This window comes from Anopheles coustani, chromosome 2, assembly GCF_943734705.1.
Source record: "Anopheles coustani chromosome 2, idAnoCousDA_361_x.2, whole genome shotgun sequence".
Lineage (NCBI taxonomy): Eukaryota > Metazoa > Arthropoda > Insecta > Diptera > Culicidae > Anopheles > Anopheles coustani.
The window spans coordinates 41360979-41381811 of NC_071289.1; the positions used below are offsets into that span (position 1 = coordinate 41360979).

Sequence of the window (20833 nt, forward strand, 5' to 3'; positions counted from 1 at the left end):
TCCCTTTCGATAATGGCCCGCTCGGTTTCGGCCAGTTAGAGTCAGTTTAGTGGCGAATAGTACTGCTGGCGATGAAATGCGATGCACGGACTGTTCAATTGTGGGGAGAGCAAACCAGTGTTATAGAGACCTCATCGAAACTAATAATCGTCCCCTCGGGGTGGTGCTTCAACAGGTGAGATGACCCGTTGACGGGCGACGGTTGCATGATATCTGGCTTTTGGCAGTCTGATTGGAAATTGTTGGAGCACATAATTAGACGCCATGCGATGCCCGACGGCCAACTGAGCTAAGGCTGACGAAAAGGTCATCGACAAGGAGCAGCGATTTGTGTCTTACTTTAGAGCTGGGTAAACTTGGGTTGTGAGGGATTAAGTCGTTGCCTTAGTAGTGGGTTAACTCAAATATACGAAAATATTGAGTTTTTTGGACGACTATTTGTATAAATATTAAAAAACAATAAAACTCAGCTTAAACACTGAGTTGAACAATTGCATTCAGTAGGAAAACGTTTTTATCTTTTAAATAGTTTTTTTCGCTTTAAGTTGCCCATTTATGCCCCTAATGGTTGAGCTCTGTCTTGATATTCCTCGGTAACTAGAATTCCATCCTCTGCTTCTCACGATCAACCACAGGCCGCTTCAGGACGGCAATGATGATTGATAGCGGAAACCAGAAGAGTTACTGCCGCCACCGGCAGTTGCGGTCTTTTGCCGACTTTACCATCCGTCTATCGCGTTTCCTCCGGCGGAACTCGTTTAGCGAGCGGAATGAGTGAGTTGCGAGACATTTCCTTCCAGGCCTGGAAATCAGATCGACTCCGGACCACACCGCCGCCAGCCAGTCGAAATGGGATTATTAATAAAAAGAAAACGCATCATCCCGTGATTCCAGCACCGATGGACCGATTCCGCGACAAACCGGATCAGCTGATGCCCGGTAGTTGCCTTCCGACCGGTAATCTACAATTAATTGTTTCATTACAACGATCGAGTGAAATAAAACGCTCATTAGTCACCGATTATGGGCCGTTTTGTGAGGGCTTTTTTTCCATTGCGATTGATTGCGAAGTACATGATAGTTATTTTCATTTCCATTTTGCTTGTTCATGTGACTCACATGAAAATGATAAATGGGAGATGAAAAGATAAATTTAAATATGAGTCAAACATATTCCGCCACAGATAAACTAAAGAGCTGCGTGCAAGAGTGCAACATATTGTTACAATGTTAAAGGTAATCGAAGCCAGGTTTTCTCGCTTCATTCGGAAGCAGCCGCACAATAAATCTTTTATCTTGTCTGCGGAACATTGTAATATAACATTGTCGAGGATAAGATGGAAACCGACTATGACCACCGGAGAAGTTCGGTGAAAACTTGTGCTCCCTTCTTGAGTGAATTATCACACTTTGGCCAGCGGGTAGGAACAATCTTTTGGCGAAACTGCTGTCCCACGAGAGTTGCAAAACGAGAGGTAAACAGAGTTGTTTGTGCCCTTTGGCGACGGTGGCTCGCGATAGCTGATTTATGATACTTGTGTACATGCTTCTTATTGCCAAAACTTGGGTGATCAAGGGCAGTAAACTTTGCTTCAGCGGTAGAAGAAAATCAGATAGTTTATACAATATGTACTTTGTTCAACCATTAACTTCTGAATGTAGCATTGTTATATTCCTTTTCTGAATTCTCTGCTATTTTTCTGTCTATATATGGCTAATGAATTGATGATCGGTTGGAAATATTTGCGAATGAATATTTACATGTTTAGCATGCCTTAATAAACGCGAACGGTAGAAGAAGGAACGTGCGGGGAAGGAAAGTGTTAAATTAACAACCTTGCGATAAATCGCTACACCGTAAGCCAAGCTAACACCTTCACCTCAGTTCTTCTGGTTCTCTGTTGCGAAACAATGAGCATTCCAAAGGGTCGGCAGAAGTTGTGAGAGCGAAAAAACAGTGAGAAATTTGATCGGGTAATAAATTTACGAGTTGCCCCTTCTCATGCTTCCTCTGGTCCCTTCTTCGGAAGGAGCAAAATTAGCACATCAATCGCGAGCGCGCCGAAAAGGATATTTTGCTTTGGGCTGTTTGGAGCTCCGTTTTGGAGCCTTTTTACCTTGAGCGATTTCTTCCGCTTTGATGGGGTTCCTGAGGGAAAGCCGTGGAAATCCTCTGGGACTAACCGGAACGGCCAAGTGCTAATTTTCGCACCTTTTTCAGTGCACTTTTGCTCGAAGCGAGCGGGTGATAAATTGCGGACGTCGCAGTGGATGTGGAGTTGTATGTAACGATTGGGTCGATAAAAAACTTTTCCGCTCTGGAGAAGCAAGTTTGCGGCATCGAGAAGCACAAAAATCGCTTCGAATCGTTGAACGATCACAACGGTACGATAAGCAACGAACCTTTGTAATACGACGACGCCGCCCGCAAGGACGTGGGAGACGGTTCGCCTTTCGGTGTCCGTGGTCAACGCCAGTGAGTAATTGGAGGCACAAGATTCACCTGACCGCACCTCCGGAACGATGCAACGAACGCTGGCCAAGAAAGGGAAAAGTGGAATAATTTTTCCAACGTTCCAAACAAGTGCAGGGCGGTCGCGTCAAGTGAATTTGTGTGTATAAATATATGCAAGGCTGTGTGGTCGGCAAAAATGGGGCCTCATGGGAAAGAGATCATGCACAGGAAACGATTCCGATCGCGTGATAATGGCCCATGATGTTGAACGTCATGTTCGATGAGCTTGATATTGAACGGACACATTAAACGAAGGTTAGCTTTCGATTCGCGATTTCGCTTTGTGATTGACATCGCCTAGTTTTACCGATTTTTGAATGGGTTTCAGAAGCGTTCAAGAATGCAAAATATGTTATAGAAAACAAAAACTGGATGATGGATCAATTAACTTTTTAACTGTAACCCATTAAATCCAATATTGTATTTTAATCCTCTTAAAACACCACGCACTTCGAAAAATCAGCGACACGGGAGAAGGATTAAATAAATCATTAAATGGGTGCTGGTTTAAAATTCCAACCCGGCACAATTAAAACATCAGCCAACCTTATCCCGAACGTCAAATCGATGATTTAAATTCTTTTATTTTTCGGCTCCACTGAACCGGTTTCCGCCGTGGCGGCTTTGGAGAATCCCCTTTCCTTTGCAGCACGCTGCAGACAGCCGTCTCGGAATGCAATCTCATTTGGTTCCACTTCCACCGAATGCTATCAGTTACTTCCATCATTTTAATTAACATGTAAGTGCCTGTCGAAGTGGCGTTCGAAGGCAAGTTTTGCGCATGCAAATGCGTTTTCTGCATTATGTTAAGGTAGCATGACATGACTAACAAAGATGAATTTTGCGATGAAAGAGTTTCGGAGAAATGATTTGCACTTTCCAAAAAGGCTACTGCATTTGCCAACCAACTTTCGAGAATGTCAGTAGCATAACGAAGAACTTGATGAACAGGACGAGATTTTCTGACACATGTCTGTTTATTTCTCAAGTAAAATACATCCTGTTTTGGGTGAATGGCGATTGATTGATAAATGCGACATCCATACATTGAACTTTGTTTCGTAATAAGAAACTTGTCTGACGTGTAACGATACATTTTATTTCAATTTTGAATAATTAAAAATATAAATGTCACCAAATACAGTGTCTGTGTTTGTAATGCAAAGCCTGAAAACTAATATTTTGCTGTTTGTTTGTGAACGACAGAACTGTCTGTGGATAAACTACAAACATGAGAATAATTGAGCTACAGAAGCTACAAAAGCAAGCGAACTTAATTTTGGTGGAAAGGAGAAATCGATCAATTCATTTTGGTGGTTCCAACAAAGTCACCTTGTTTCAAGCACATTCAAATGTCTTAAAATTGGCTTATTTTTGGACACCAAAATGATTAAATCCGTACCTTGGGAAGGATTCGACCAAAAACTGTGTGCTTGTGCTGTAGATGAGGAAAACAAAAATCGTGCTCGTCAGTTTTCTCCTTGCAAGCCGTTGGAAGTCCGGCCAAGAATCCAATAATCATTAAATCATGAATACACGAGTCGTAAACATGGTTGTTTTACTTTGCCGATGACGTTCGCTTCTCTTCTAGCGGAGAAATTGGAGTTTCCCCCGTAAACATTCCCGAAAACTGAAAATCGTCTTTTCGAAGCACGTATGCCCGAGATGGATTACTTTGCAGGCTATTTTGGTGTGTGTTCCTGTTGATCCCGGGACGAAGATCCCGCCTTGCCGAGCGTCACGCAAATACAAGCTTACGACGTTGGCCCATCCGCGCAAACAAAGCGGTAATAAATAAATTGGTCTGATTGTATCTCTCCGCGGATTTCTCTTTGGTCAGATGGTGATTTTCCTTACGGGGTAAAATTTTCATCAACCGCAAGAGTTATTTTTTCCCACACCTTTCCGCGATGTAGATTGGATTCGCCAAGGTTGCCAGCCAGATTGCTTCTTATGCCGAAAGAAAAATATTCGCAGTCGATTGGATAAATTTACAAGGATTTCATTACGAGTTGCATCGAAAACGGAGGGGGTTCTTAAGGATGTGACCTCTGCAGCGGCTTGATTTGACATCGAATGCCGAAATAAATGGAAACAGTGGACACACGAGTTGTACGAGAAAGGATAGAGTTTTCATCATCGCTGATTGGATTGGAGGGAAGCGATAAGGTGCAATGATAATGCCTCAGAAAGAGAGATTTTTAATGAATCCCTCTCACTCAATCGGTCTTATTTATTTGGCTTTGTTTCAGAAGTTGATTCAGCTCATGTTGTGAAAGATTTTATCGGATGACTTTCCGACATGGGATCGAATAAATTGGTTTTGCTTCGGCCAAGCAAGGGATTGTCAGCATGAAGGGTTGAAAGAAAGAAAATCATTTAACGTTAAATTATTCCTGCAAATTAACGAGACACAGATAGCCTGTTCGAATAGAAATTTATTCCTCGGTCGCTCGAACTGAACTCACATATCGATTAACCCCGAGTGGGAGTGATCCTTCAAGATCACTCTAGCGCCCCTCCATGAGGTGGTCCATTAAATTAAAATCATGCTCCAAAATTCCTGCCTTCCTTTTCGGTCAAGCATGATTTAAATATTTGATTCCGTCCGTAGATAAACAGCCGGTGAAGGTTCGCGAAGGTTCGTTTTCCCTTTTCGCCAATTACAGAGCGCGTGCAGGTTATTTTCCTCCTTTTTGTGTATCGTGCCCCAATATTCAACTCGTTCATTTTGAGGTGAAGTTGGACAGTTGGACTTCGTTTCGGCGCCAGCTGACATGCTCATGCTCTGCCCAGTGCATTTTTACATTCGAGTGCATCGCATTCGACTGGCTGGAGCACCGTCTCTATTGAGTTTTAAGCACCGAATTGAAGCAAGGGGTCCCTGGAGATTTGCCCGTGATCGATCGGATTTGTGGCATGCAAATGCTTCCAATGGCACGTAGAAGCTAACAATGCACTTCGCACAAGGATTTTGTTCGTGTGCACATTCCTCACATCGTCTCATCGAGCCTCTAGGCGCACGCGACTTGCAAAGATGATTAGCTGGATTATTGGAAGCTTCTCAATCGATCGGTTCCAAGCGACGAACGATTTCGCCCGGACCGGTGATCTCGTTTGCCGCCACTGAGAAAGCGTTTTGCGCTACTTCGGATCAACTGAAAAAAGAAAACTTAAAGGAAATAGGTAATGGGCTGGCACTGGTGCGGACGGGTGCGGCATGGAAAGGGCCTTCGGAATTGGCTTACGCGCGCAGGCGCACCGGCGCTACCTTAAAAGGAAGCGTTGATTGAACCTCTTAATCTTCGGCGACGAAAACCCGAAACGAAACGCCAGCTCAGTGCTGGCCGGAGAAGGTCGCGGGACGGTACGGGGGAACGGGGTGCGGGAACGGAAGGAGTTGAGCAAAGCTGCGCACGGGTGAAAGACGACTGGGACTAATTTTCTGCCTCATTTAAGCACGTTACTTCGAACTTTTCGTCTTCGCGGATGGAAGCGGGGAATGGGAAGAAGTTGCAAAATTGACAAGGCTAGTGTAGGTCTGGTGGTTTCGGGGGCTTTCGGGCAAGGCGCGAGGGGCACTGAGGTAGGCAAAAGAAGCAGAAGAAACGAGATTAAAAGCGAGTCGAGCAGTTCGCTAAATGACGCGTTTAGGGAAAACAGCGTTAAGTGCGACGGTTGCTGAGCGGTAGCGCAACGAAAATCGCACCGCTTCGAGGGGAAAGGAGTGGCGGGCGAGAGGGAGAGGGGGGGGGGAGGAGGGTGTATGCGAGGAAAAGGAAGTGACGGGTGAAGGTTGAGCCGGTGGCACGGTTAACAACAACCTGCCAACAACCGAAACTTGCGGTGAGGAAAAAATCAAATAGCAACAAAATTACTCGAAACGGTACCTTGGAAAAGATTTCGGCCAAACTCAAGTGAAGAGCGTCATTATACTCTTTTGTTTTCATGTGCGAGCTTAGTGAGCCTACACATATGAAAGCATTACCTCGTGGAATATTTAGAAGAACATTTGATTCCAAGATCGACCAAAACTCAGAAATAATATTTGATCCACAATGCACTTGCTTGCTGACCATGAGATCTCCATGATGTTCACATACGTCGAAGGGTTGTCGTATCCTTGGCGGACCACCAACATGGCTCGGATCGGAACAGCAGGCAGTAGGATACGACCCTCAGCAACACGTTGTCGGATTCGTTGTATTGCCATGCTTCGATCCATTTTAATGAGCCCTATTTTTTCTCTCCTCCAACAGGCCAACACTTGCACATATGCAGAGATCGTTCGTGCTCGAGTTTTATCGCCTTCTCAAATGGCCCTCCCCGTTCCTTGCCCGTAAGGTTTGATGTCCGGCCGTTGTTCGGACAAGGTTCGGGAGCAGTTAATGTGTGTGGTTTTTCAGCTCAGTTCGGTTTGGGCCACCCACAAATTTTCACCCTTTCCGATGTTACCCGCAGCGAAACGGTAGGGGAGGGGCGTGGTACTCCATTCTTCAGGTGGCAATTACGACGCCGGTGGTCCGATCGATTCCGATTCGGAGGCGAGGATGGTTGTACGATCGAAAAATTGGCCCATTTAGGAACAGAAAACGTATTACAACCGACAACTGTAGTGATGGTATTTTCTTTTCAGCATACATTTGTATAATTTATTTTTATTTTAAGGAATCATCGAAGGTTGAAATCATCCTTGAATTTATTTTGAACTTCTTCTTTTGCTTCGAAGGACATTAGTATGCGATGGTGGTAGAGGAGAATGTACTGCAAGCAAAAAGTCAACATCAGGCAAACTGAAATGCAAAAACATCGCCCCTATTGCGTTGCATCCAATTAAAAGCATGTGCCTTCCCGAAGGTGCGAAGGGAACCTGCGTGAATGTCTAGATAGTGCCAAGAAAGACCGCTTCGTTGCGTGAATCAGAAGTTTTAACGATTGCGTTTCATTTTTTTTGCTTATCGCAAAAGCATATCAAGCGGCACTCCGCAAAACATATGCTCAAACACTCACAAAAGAGTGTTAAAATGGTGGGCCTTCTTATCAGTGGAGCAGGGTCTCGAAATGGCTGCTACTATCATCTTCAAGGCAGTATATTTTGACAGTGGCAGTTGAGGCGAGAAACGCCAGCAATCGATGGCGCTGCACGTGAGATAGAGCTTGGCAGATTGTGTTCCGTATTTTGCTACTCAATTGAACCAGATTAGTGAGTCTTTTGATGTTAAATAGTCTGGAACGAACGCTAAAGAGCGCGTTTAATCATTTCTGATCTTTTAGTGTCTTCTTTATGCCAATGTTATTTAGTTGTGAGTCGGCAATTTTACTTCGTAAATTAAATTTATCAATTTTATTTAGTTTTAGTTCATGATTCATCTATTGGATGTATACTATATAGAATATCATTTTTGTCATTATTTATCTGTATTTTTAACAACAGTGTTGACAACAGGATCATGCATAACTATTAACATAATAAATATTTGGTACTAACTAAAACTTAAATAATATTTAATCGGAATTTCACTGAACGAGGTAAGTGAAATTTGGCAGCTTAGAAAATACGTTTAAATCCGCGAGTGAATATTTCGAAATACACAAACAATGTACTCGACAAATCGGAACAAAGTATATCTCAAGTAAGAATACGTTAATTCTAAGAATTAATTTATTGATATTCTTATTGAGCTCTTACAGTAAATTGTCTAGCAAACCTCTAATTACCATTCTTATATTTTCTAACTACCTTTTATGCATTTGTTTTTGCTCAGAGACAACATTGGATGTGTAAGAGATAAACACAGATGCCCTAGAGGTTTAAATGTCGAAAGGAAATGCGTTTGACATAAAAATTGATGAGTTATTTCAAAACTAGTGCTTTAGAGATAAAACCGAATGCTTTTGCGACAAAATTCACTAGCAACGGCTGATAAACATTCAAATAAAGGATATATTTCTTATTTTCGCTAACATTTACGGAGCAACATTTATGCCGCTTGGTTTTCATATCGTTTATTTTGAACAAATGCTGACACAAATCAGCAGCGGTCATTTATTTCCTGTATATATTTCTCCCCCCAACAGATCGGTCATCGTCATCGTGCGATCATCGCCATCGCTATCGGGTCGCGGATGCCGGGAATGTCAGTTTACCATTTCATTAGCTTGACGGTTACGGGTTGACACTAATTAGGCGCGATCGGATCGTTGCGAACGTTGCCGGGCCGACATTTTCCCATCCGCCCCTTGTGGCAGCGGATCGAAACGATCCGAAAACCGGACGGCCCGTCTGCGCCATCCGGTACCGTCCGGACATCGCTCGAGTTCCTTTCGAATGCCATTCGGTTCGCGGCTTTAATGGCGAAGGCGCAGCCCAGCGCAGGCCAACGAAAGCGGGGAATTTGAACGTGGCATTAGACGAAGAAGAAACAGAAGATGGTGACCAGGCAGTGGAAAGGAGCAGAAGGTTACAAGGGTTTGCATTATGTATCGAAGCATATATGAACCGTCCGAAACCACCGAGGGCCCGTTGATCGACGCCCCGTTCGACAGCCGAACAGACAGCGCACTTCAAAACACTCGCAAACAAATTGCAACCACTCGTGCACTCGTGCATGGCGGCCGAGCGATGGCCACTGATTCGCGGGCCGTTCTCCATAAATATATACATTTTCCACGGTGCACAAGCCTCCACTGGGTGGGCATAGTTTTCGCCACGAGCCACTGCCAAGGTTTTGAGCGCTAATCGCACGTGACGCCCAGCCGCATCTCGGCCGCGTCGGTATATGGAAGTCGGTACACACCCTACTCAGAGGCTGTTACGATTCTGTCACCCGGACGGACTCCCGGACCTGGGGAGGCATTCCCTTCGGGCGCGCGCGGAGTGTAACGATTTTGACATTTAACGACATCGCACACGCCGTCCGATCGGAAGAGGGCAGAATCCCAAAGGCAGCTACCCTCCACGGGGCCGTCGTTTTTGTCTGACACTCGGTGAGCAGCATGGTGCAGTGCATCGAACACAATGGTGAACATTAATAATCCTCTAATGGGGCCCAACAATTCGCACGCCCTCGCAGCAGCATCGCTCGATGAGTGGGCTTTCATGCGCGATGGGCAAAAGCGTTGAAGGATTTTACACCTCACAATGCGTGCATTCGGGATGGAGAGAATGCGTAGGTCTTGCGCAGTAATGAGGCAAAATGCAGAAGAAACATGAGGTGACAGTCGCGCTTAAAGGCAACTCGGATTCCGGATCGAAACAAACACTGCTGGTACAGCTGGTGACAGTAAAGCCTACCTTTTACTGTCGCATTAGACTGGTTTACCGCAGCCAGTGATTTCTGGTGGCTTAACTTTGGTCGATGGGGAGTTTTGACGAATAAAAACAACTAAAACAAAACCAGTCTCCATTCGACAGCCAAAGTCGTCTTGACAGCTCTCGTTGTGAGCTCTCATTTGAAACTGGTCGATGACATGAAGCACCTGACATCGGACAATCGTGGCAGGCCCAGGCACACTTGCTAGACCGCAGATTCCATGCGCCAGATTGTTTGGATTAACCGAAACCGCCAGACAGGGGTGGGAAACCTTGGATCGATCTTGAAATTTCATCAACTTTACTACGTCTCACGTTTGACGGTGGCCGAATGGTGTTTCAGGTGGAAAGAAACTCGGAAATAGGCGATTGGGAAAAAGGAAAGCACAACCGTTTGTGGACCCGACATGATCGATAACTACTTGTCGGAGTTGCGATTCTATCGAATGTGAGAAGTTTTCTCAAGCCCGACGGGGGGTTCTTCGATGTCCATTCAACAGATCCGGTGGTAGAGGGAGTGGTAGACCTTATTTCCGCCCTATGATTGCTTGAAGCAAATCGTAAATTAAAGAAATTCTATTCCCTGTTCGCCAAATTACTCTCACAGCCCGTTGCGCGGAGTTTACAACTCGTTTCATTAGTGTTCGCCGTTGTCATTTAATGCGATAAATGAACAGCCATCCCGTTAGGTGTTAAAATCAACGTGCGGTGGAATGAGCTGCTCTTAATTTGAGATACAACACCTTGACATCGCTCACGAGAGATCAGTAGTGTCGAGCGTTGGCAAAAGTGACGAACCCTCGTAAATTCGCCACACCGCCACCGCGATGATCTTCCCCGTTGCCGGTGAACTAATTAGTATTTTACGATCAGTAGCAGATTCCATCGGGCATACGCAAACACACACAACACACACAACACACACACACGCATCATTCATTCGGTTGCGTCTTCACTGGCGCGGGATTAGCGGCTTCATTAGCGAAATCTGATCGCGAGCCGGGGAAGTTCCGTGGAGGAGCGGGCCAAACGGAAGGTTTCCCAGCTGGTTTGCGGTCGAGTAAGGCAAACAAATTCGTAACTGCGGCGTGGAACCTCGGGACAACAGTGCAAACAACGGCATTGCGGGTCTTCGGATTTGCTTAGAGGCGAAACCTTGCGAGACTGTGGCATTTGCACGCGCGAAACCGGACGTTCGTGTTTTTTTTTCTTTCTTTTTGAGCGTGCGGCAGCAGGTTGTCCAGCTGGTCAAGCATCAGACTTGCCGTATGCCAGAAACCGAGTTTTGGAGTGGTACTTGAGTAAAAATGGAATGTTGTTTCCAAATAAATAGAAAAAGACGTAACTAAACAAGAGTTGACTAAGAAATTTGTATTAACCACATTCAGATAAAAACAGGCCCGAAGACACCTTCGTATCGGTATTTCAACTCAGCTTTCAAAGCGATAACGAAACGTTTATTATCAATCATCAGTAAATCTTCTTCGCAATTTATTTACAACGCAATGAAAAATGAAGTGGAAACATATTGCCATTAACATGAATCTTTCATAACTATCTAAGCTGATTAAAATCTATACACGGATTTGTACTTAACATTGAACAGTTGAGACAACTCTCCGCGTTTATACTGAAGCAGCATTTGGCAAATATTTAGACACTTTTAATACTCACGTTAGGAAAGTCATGTATCACAACATAAAAACCAGTCGTGAGTTAAGAAAAGAAAACAAACACCACTCGAAGAAACAAGAGCTCAATCAATGGAAAAAAATGTTACCGCAGCATCGGGCCTTTTTCCCCCTGTGCAGCCAAATATCAACCACTCAAACCTAGCTGCAGACGGTGGGGAGGTAGCCGAGGTGTGGTGGGTGAATTGAAACCGGGAGCTCCCTTGCGTCCCATTATCCGAGGGTCGGTGGAAACTAATAAATTCAATAAGTTTATCTAGCACTCCACATCTCGGTGTTTTCCTCGCGGCCAGACAGTTACATACATAAGCTCGCGAGGCTGCACGGCCAAACGGTGTTGGGTTTCCGCCCCTGGGGCCATCATTCTCGCCTCGAGGAGATCCCGCTCGGAACGATCAAGTGAATCCAATTGTGCTTGTTGGTCGGCAAAGTGTGGGGCGGCCGGGGAAGGGCGTGTTGCCCATCCGTTGGCGTTAGCTCGGGGAGGAGGAAAAGCCCGAGCCGGGTTATTATTCGGCACTGAATGGCATCAAACCACTTGAGGTGTGCAAGATTCAGCCACTTTTCTTGCCAGAGCAATCGATGCGAGCAACTGGTCGCCCAGCTCTTCCTCCATCCGATCAAATTGTCGATTGGCGATTTTTATCGATTATTAGTCGCAGCTTATTAACTCTCGAATAAATTACGCCTCGGAATGAGTCTATCTGGTTTGGCGTGAAGCGAAGGCTCTCGTGGCACTGGGGGAGGGGTAGGGCAACAATGTTCCGGAAGGGGGAGATCGGTTATCGTATCTGAGACCACAGCAGTTGGCCGTACTCGAAAGCAATGCCAACCATAAGGTTCACGCTGAGGTTTCATAAAAATTCAGAATGTATACGAGTTCGCTAGGGTTGCCTTTCTTTACTGCTCGTTTTTCTCTTATCTCTCTCTCTCTCTCTCTCTCTCTCTCTCTCTCTATATCCAAAGGTGCACTACTTCGGTGCATAGTTTACGGACGACGATTCAACCTGAGTTTATGTCACCTTCGCCCGACCTCGTCCTGCCGTAATCACCCGAAGGCACCTGCACCAACGCCAGCGCGATGCCAATTACGAGAAAGCGCAAGGAAATTTGCATTTCGGGCTCATAAATTAGACGTGAAAATTGCCACCTCGAACCCAGCGTCGGCGAAATGTTGGGGCGCAAACCGCTGTCACCAACGCGCAGCCCAATTGGATGCCTTTCGGGCGCATATTTTGAAGGCTCGCAAAGCACCTGTGCTGAGAAGTGTCGTAGCGACCGAAAAGGCCAGCTTTTGTGCCGAATGTTTGTCTTGTTGCCCGCGACAACACTTCAAAGTCGAAAATGATAAACTCAAACGGGGTGTAGTGTTGTTTTTTTACCTTTGTAACTTCAGCCTGTCAAAACATTAGTTGGCTGCGGGGAAAAGAAGTCCCGCTTGACAATGGATAGCGAGGATAGCCCTGAGGGATGATATTTCCAAATCTATTAATTCAATACGATCAAATTAATCTAACGTGTGTCCTGAAATGTTTCGAACAGATCCGTGTATGCTGCTCTCACGATCACGGTAGCTGATCGCTTTTCAAGACCAAGCTGGTTTCGGGTGGGAAAAAAATTAATTAAATTTGTATCAGATCAGAGGAAGTCCGTAGGCTTCGCTGGGTTAGATCGAGGCCAGAGTTGACACATCAAAAGACAAATAGTTGTAGCTTGGCGCGCATGCGAGGTTGGAAGCCGAACCGGGTAGCAAAAGACGGGGCTAGGAACAAATAAAAACATGATGGAAAAAGGTTGTTACGCTGCAGGGCACAATCTGGAGAAAAGGAGATAAATCTCACAGGCAAACAAAATATGCCGATATAAAATCGGGAAAAAGAGGACATGTTTCGGAGCCTCTAAAAATTTGCTTTACAATTCCACTAGTCTTTGCTTCGGTTTTCAGCATGAAAGTATAACGAATTGTACAAGATACAACACTTTGCATCGAAGAAAAGTTCATGCAACATCGGTATAAACAGTGAAAAGGTTCATGCAACACAGAAGACTGTGCTGTGACTTTTTCACTTTGGAGGTTCGTCGCTGATGATTTTGCCTACCGTCACCAAGTCTTTTGATTCGAACTGAAAACTAACGAAAAAAGCGCCAGACGATTTATTGGGTTTTATAGGGCAAGATATTTAGAATCCTGAAATCAATACCGTGCGAGAAAGGAAGGAAAGAAATCTCCGTTTTTCGTATGGTAGCGCGGGCATAAAAATTATATTTATGTCACGCGCAGGCTGTAAATTACACTCTTCACGATGATCTCCAGTTCCTTTCATCGACACCGGGCGTTAACAGCGGCATATCGTAAACCTGACTTATAGGCACTCTCTTCTGCACAGTATCTTTTACCGACGCTTGGACACCGAAAACTGCAACACAAAACATCCCCGAACCCCGGTACATCCTTTGCGTGGCGGACGAGGAAAATGATTCGATCGGCTTCCAATAAATGAATATCTTTCGCCTGTAAAAATAACTCCCGCGAGGAAACCGCGGCCAGTGTTGCTGCGGTGATGGTGGCCGATTCGGTTTTTGGCTATCTTCATAAGTCTTGTGCCATTTTATTAAACGACCCACGGCGGTGAAGCTGAAGCCGTTCGGCGGAAGGAGGGGTGCACTCCATTAGGAGAGGCACGTCGGTCAGCTCAACCGTTTCGGCTGGCAGAACATAAGTGGCCGCCTCGAGTGGATGATATGAGGTCAAACCGGTCGCGCTGCAGCGGGAATCACGATCGTAAAACGTTTCATCCGTTATTGTCACATCATCCGTGGGGCCGAAAAATCTGGCTTGAACTTTTCGCTTTTCTCACCCGGCACAGGTTTGGAGGGGTTTATCCTTCATGCATATTGGCAACGGGTCCTCCGAGAGGTCAGCAAAGATGCTTTTGGGGTTTTTTTCTTCTCCTTAACGGTCACTTTTCAAATCCACTTATGGCACTTTTCGGATTCCAAACATAAACTTCACGGCTTACGAGTTGCAATAATAATCTGCTTTGGAAACATTTGTTTCAAAAAACAAACAATACATTTGAACACAATATTAAAACAATGTGTAGAATAATAAACAGTTCTTCGAGATTTAAAGAAAATGAAACAAGTGTATAAGCAAAAACACAATCAAGTATTATTTCACCAAAGAAAACATGAAACAAATAAAAACCTTGATCGAATCGCTCGCAAATACTACTTGCCATAGCTTTTCTTCACATAAAAAATAGTCTGAATGAACGTCGTGCTATTCTCATGGCGAAATCGAAACCACTCCAGACCCAGCAAAGAAGCAACGACAGGTTGCCTCTGCGTTGAAATATTGTTAACCTCCTGTAAAACAGCACAAAAATTGGCGTCCGGTCGGGTTCCGTGCCGGGCTCGCGCGCGCGTGTACATTTCATCGCATCGGCAATAACTTACGCCGCGACTCATTCGCTCATTTGTGCGCTCGAGAATTCGTTCCGTTTTGGTTTGTTTTTTTTTTCGCACACGCTTTCCTTCGCCACGAGAAAATGTTATTTAATATCCACCAAAACCCTCTCGGTTCCCCAATGACGTGTCATCTGACTTTCCATTCATGCGTTCCACCGTACGTCCGTCCATCGGTTGATCCGCAAGCCACGGGAAGACACGAAAAGCACACGAGCAAGTGTTGGCAGTTTTGTAGCGGCAAAAAGGCGGAAGATCTCCAGACGAGCGCGAAAGAAGGAAAGCAAACGAAACATGTTAAGGAAGAAGAACGTAGCGGAGCGCCAAAATATGTACTTCACGCATTCAAAATTCGAGTGTTGATGAACATAACGTTGGCACGCTTGGGAGCCCCAGAGCGTGGTGGGGGTGAAGTGGGGTGGAAAGGGTAGCCCACGCTCCCTTTTTTCGTCCCTGTTCAACGGGGTCTGATACATTTCTTAATTTGTTGAAATGTAATATATTTTAATGGTCCGATCCATTGAACCGTTTTATTATTTATGATGTTGTTTATGCTCAATTAGACCATATATATAAATATGGAGAAAACGACGCTCGAGCCGGTCGGAAAGAGAAGGTCCCTATACCCGCCTTCTTCCAGCACTGCTCTTTCCCCCTGTCTAGCTCGCTTGCCGTAGTTGAGATCGAGTTTCGACTCGAGGCTCCAAGCGTCCTCTTTTCTGCGCGCGAGCTCTTGGTGGTGGTACAAGGGGAAAGATCTTGAAAAAAAAAACATTGGCAGAATGGGATCCTACTCTCACTACCCTGTCCTTCTCCCTCACGTCTCTGGCCCTTGCAATAGGGAAAACATGGATTATTGCTGCCACGGGGAGGCAATTTTGGAGCAGATTCGTCTCAGGGAAAAAGGGGTTCGGGGCAAAAGTGGAGCGTCGATGCCGATGATGGCTTGTAGGTTATTTTTCTGGAAACGGGACCGTTTCGCACGGGAATGATTTATTGATTTTCATCCCCTTAAGCAGTCCCCGGTCTAAGATTCAGCGACGATGAAATGCCCGGAGGAAACTCGTCGCTTTGCTGGGGAAGGTTGTTTAATAAACTGTTTCAACTAGGGAAGCTTAGGAGGCAAAGGTGCCCCAGAACTAGATCAGTCGTTAGATATGGCCCGTTCAACAGCAACGGCCCGTTTCGGGTTTGGGCGTCTGCGCGCAAAGGGGAAGAAAATGAATTTATTACCAACGGAACTTAAATGCGTCCGCCACGGATCGCAATCTCGACTGCCTCCGACGCACAGCAGCAGCACCGGCATCGTCCACGGCGTAAAAGGAAACAGTACCCCGAACGGCGAACGAGTGGCAAACGAGTGCGCGATTTTTATGTACCATCGCACGTTTGTTTGTTTTGGGGCCGGAGCTGCTAGGCAAGGTTCGCTAATAGGCTGTCGTTTTCTTCGGCCGCCCGCAAATGGTTTTCCCCGAGTCATAAATCACTTTTCTGAGCGCTAGAAACGACCGCGGGCCCGGCGGTGGACGTTATCCTTGTTCCAGTTTCCACCCCGGTTGATGGTGGCTTATTAAAATATTTGCAGCGAACGCTCGTCCCAGGGCCGGCTCTCGACAGCGATCGCTTAGAAAAATCGCTCTTGGGGGAATAAAATTAAGTTCGATCTGTTTTGCATCATTCCTGGGGGAGACGGTTGCGATGAAGCACGAACACACATGGCAAAAACAAACCAGCACCGCACCCGGTACCTGTTTCTGTCGTTGTCCGGCCAACGCTTGGACAATGATTGACAAATTGATTCGTCCTTTGTGGAATCCAAATTTGGGCAATTGCTTCATTTGCAGACACGTATCAAAATGCCGCCCGAAGGATTGCAATGGTACAACCAGGCATGTTTGTTTGTTTTTTAAAGGAACAATCTGAAAGAAAATGACATCGAAACGAAAGGGAACCCGAATGACGACTGTGACACAGTAAAAATGACAAAATTTTCGTTGCAAAATGAGCTTCGTTCTCTCACCTCACGGAGGTTCGGGTTTTTCGCGGGGCAAAAAGAAGGTAAATCGATAACCTTGTTACAGGCGTCAATTTGTCATCGGGTGGCAGCATTTTTGTCAAGCGAAGGGAAACAGAAAATTTAATTTTGCGTGTGTGTGTGTGTTCGGTTTTTTGTTTTTACCGGGTGGAAAAACAAGCACAACTTTGCACCAACGTGCTGTTCAAGTGTTGCCTCCTTCTGGAGCGAACGTTGCGTCCTCCCGCAGCGATAGCTTCTTGGTTGCATTCAAGACAGCCTGCTTCCTCCCCGGCAGGCAGCGGCGCGATGAAAATGGAACCGCGAACGGGAAGATTAATGACGTCCCCGGTCGCCAAACGGAGCTGGTGGGCCCTTCGGGCGCCGTCGATTTTTTTCGTACAAACGAGAGAGTCCCAAACGGAGGAGATCGTTCTTTTGTGCCGCTTCCCGGGTCCGGTGTTGGAAATGCAACGTGGGAAGGGCGCATGGGCTAGGGTTGAGCTTTAATGTGGTCATTTATTCGAGCGTCCGGGTTGCGTTTGTGGCTGAAGACGAACATTGTCAACGGCGGCGAAATGATTTGTTTCCCCGCGCATGACAGAGGTTGCACATGTGCAATGTGTAATGCGTTTGTTCCCTTTTGCGGGAATGGAATGCACCCGGTCGGATGCAATGTTAATGGGTTGCAAATGGTTTTACTTTGTTGTGATCGGTAACACGATTGTGTTTTGACAGAAATGGAAGTGCGCCCGAATGGCGATTGGGGTTATTGTGCATACGCTTTTACACTGATGTCTCGTTAAAAAGAAAGGTCTGTGGCATTCGTATGCAATTCTTGTTTTTAATTTATTTTACTAATAATTATTCATCCAACTGGTTGTTCCATGGTTGTTTTTAATTTGTACGATGTTTTGCATTTTTCGAAAAATATTTACTCCTCAGGATAATTTAATACCATTAACGAAGTATACTACTATACTATACAAATATGTAAATAGAACAATGAAGGTTTAAAATTATAATTTTTGTTTGTTCTCAATCATTGATTGCTAGGCAGACCGACAAACTAGGCTAATGTGTTATCTTTAATATACAAAGTAGTTTTATTCAAATAATATGTCACGTGGAATTAAAAGTCTTTTACTCTCTAAGTTATTTTAATACTATGCCATTTACTAGTAAAAGTAAATTCAAAGCTATCATAATTTGTTTGAATCAAACACGTATAAACTTTATATGAATTTTGACTCTTAAAAGATGAACAAAGGATAATTTAACTTTTGAATCAAATATAGCACTGGTTGCCAACTAATTAACGAGCTTCAAAATTAAGCTGCATGGTTTATGGTTTTGTGTATGCTACTGATTATAAATCAACCACATCTACTTAAAAAATAATGCAATATAGCACGGCACAATAACAACGGCACGCGTAGTTGAAAAATATTTGCGTGAGGAAAGTAATTGACTGTTTGATATGAAATAAATCGCGAAACAAACACATCATGAGTTAAATAAACACCAGGCGTAGATACGGAAAATGGAACGTGAAGAGCCTTTACAGCAACCATGAACCGCGTGATTATAACTATGTGTATGCTCATTTCACCTCGGCTTCCGTTGAACCGCATGCTTCTTATTTTTCATTTAAAGTGCAAGTGCACTCCATTTAACTTCACTGCATATGATCGTTGGTAGCTGACGATGGGCCAGCTCATGAAGCAGATCCACTCCATGGGTCACGACACTCGCACAATTATTCATCATATTTTATGCCTCCAACCCGAACGCGTCGAGTTGTGTGAATTGCGGGCGGCATGCAAAAGAATCAAACGAAACCCGTGCGTGTTCACATCTCCGGAGAAGGTCGGCAATGAAAGCTCCTCAATGCGATGCGCTCTGCCTGCAACCATCGCACGGAATAAACGCATCATCGTTCGTAATACTGCTGACGTAGAAATCCGCCTGTCAGCTTCACTTTCCGCTGCATGCGATCGGGTAAATATTTTACTGCTGAGTATAAAACGAGGGCTTCCGGACGAACGCCGAAATGATTCAATTGTAACGCATAAAGAGGTGGAAAAAGATGGGGAGAAATCTCAAACGAACAGTTCCACGCCTTAGACTAATGCATTCCTACATTCCATGTACACTATCTTGCAACCTCGCGGAATAGAAGAGCGTATCATTTTAATAATGAACACATTCATCACTCTGCACGAACAACAACAGCGTCGTCCTCAATTCCATCCGGCCTTCCGTGCCGACGCATTATTTCACTCTCCCTTTTCTTTCCCTTTTGCCCATGCACTCACGTCAATGTTTTGATTAACGGTTTGTCGAAGGGACGATTTTTCATCAACGTCGTACGCGCGTCTGTGTGAACGTGGACGAATTCGTAAAGCGGCAACAACATCAAGTTGCATCTTCACAAGCAAGTTGGAGCGTTGCACTTGCACTTTTACAAGCGTTCTTTCATCCCACTGTCGCAAACTACTTCGACAGAGTTCCCCACACAGCCAACTCTGTCAAGCCATTGTTCGAAACGGGTACACCACCAAAGGCTTGCAAACTTGTCATGTCATCGGGGGGTCATCTTCTGTGTGTATAAAAAATCTCTTGGAATCATCACACGCAAACACACACACGCACATAAACACTTGGCAAGACGCGCGAATACTAGCACAACATCCGGACACTTCTTTCTTTTCCTTCCACACCATCGAAAGCGATGCGCCGCGATAAGATTACGTAAACGAAAGAAGACGCAAGCGCAAGCGACGAACCTCGATAGCACCTTGGGTCAAACCCCCTTCATTCTGTGTTTACCCCTTTTCCCCGCACACACAACTCACCTGCTCTCTGAAGATGCGCTTGAAGCCATCGATCGAATGCTTGTCTTCGCCGAGGATTGCGCTCAGCTCGGAGATCATCAGCCAGCGCCGTTTATCTCGGCGCACCTCCAGCTCCATGGCGCTAACGGACGGTTTCCGTGGTTCTCCTGAGGGCGTCCCGTTGGTGGGCGGTTGTCCGCTCTCACCCAACCCATTGACCAGCCCGGCCGCGATCGGATCGAACGGTTTCGGTTCACTCTTCACTACGTCCGCCGGCTTCGCGGCGTTGCTGCTCGCCGTCGCCGTGCTCGCGCCGCTGCTGGACGAGTTGGTTTCACTTTCGTTCGAGTGCAGCGAGCTGCGGCGCGTGTTGGGAAAAACGGTCCCACCGTCGGTCGTCGGCGACTGCGCAGAACTGTGCATATTCTCCAGATAGCTGTTGTTCTGGCGCAGCACGAACACGAACGGATTCTCCTCCTGCGAGCGAGCACTTTCACTTTCGGCCACCGCGGGGGCACCTTTCTCCCCGCTGCCCTGGGGCAATTCGTCGGAAAAGGACACTTTCTTGGGCTGCTTGTGCCCGGCCAACGGCGACGGCGATCGGGAACCACCGCCACCCGGCGCCGACGGTGCCGTCGGTGGATCACTTTCGCTTTCGTTGGCGGTGAGCGGCGGGGAAGTGGGCCGGTCGGGCGCGTGCGGTAGGTGCCCTTCCATGGCAAATTACTGCTCCACTCTCGTTTTTCTTCCCAAACACTCGTTCTTGATGTTGGCCCCAATTATTCTTGCAGATAGGAACAATTACTTGAGAAAGTATTTTTTTAAATTTTCTTTCATCCAAACAGCACAAAACAAAAATTATTATTTGTTGCACACACGCGTGAATCTGTTTTGCTAAGATTAAAAAATAAAAGTGTTAAAAAAAAACAACACGCCGATAAGCAACAGCCTAAAGCACGAGCGTTGTACGAAAGACTTCAACGGGGCTCATGAGCG

At 45.7% G+C, this 20833-nt stretch overlaps 1 protein-coding gene across 1 annotated transcript in view; it reads right to left on the bottom strand.

The window, feature by feature from the left end:
- LOC131266237 (uncharacterized) overlaps nucleotides 1-20554 on the bottom strand; it is an 88898-nt gene extending 68344 nt beyond the window's left edge. Inside the window, exon 1 of the mRNA XM_058268663.1 lies at nucleotides 19859-20554. Coding sequence (XP_058124646.1) covers nucleotides 19859-20554 — 696 coding nt within the window. The remainder of the gene's footprint in view (nucleotides 1-19858) is intronic.
- Nucleotides 20555-20833: the final 279 nt, after the last annotated feature.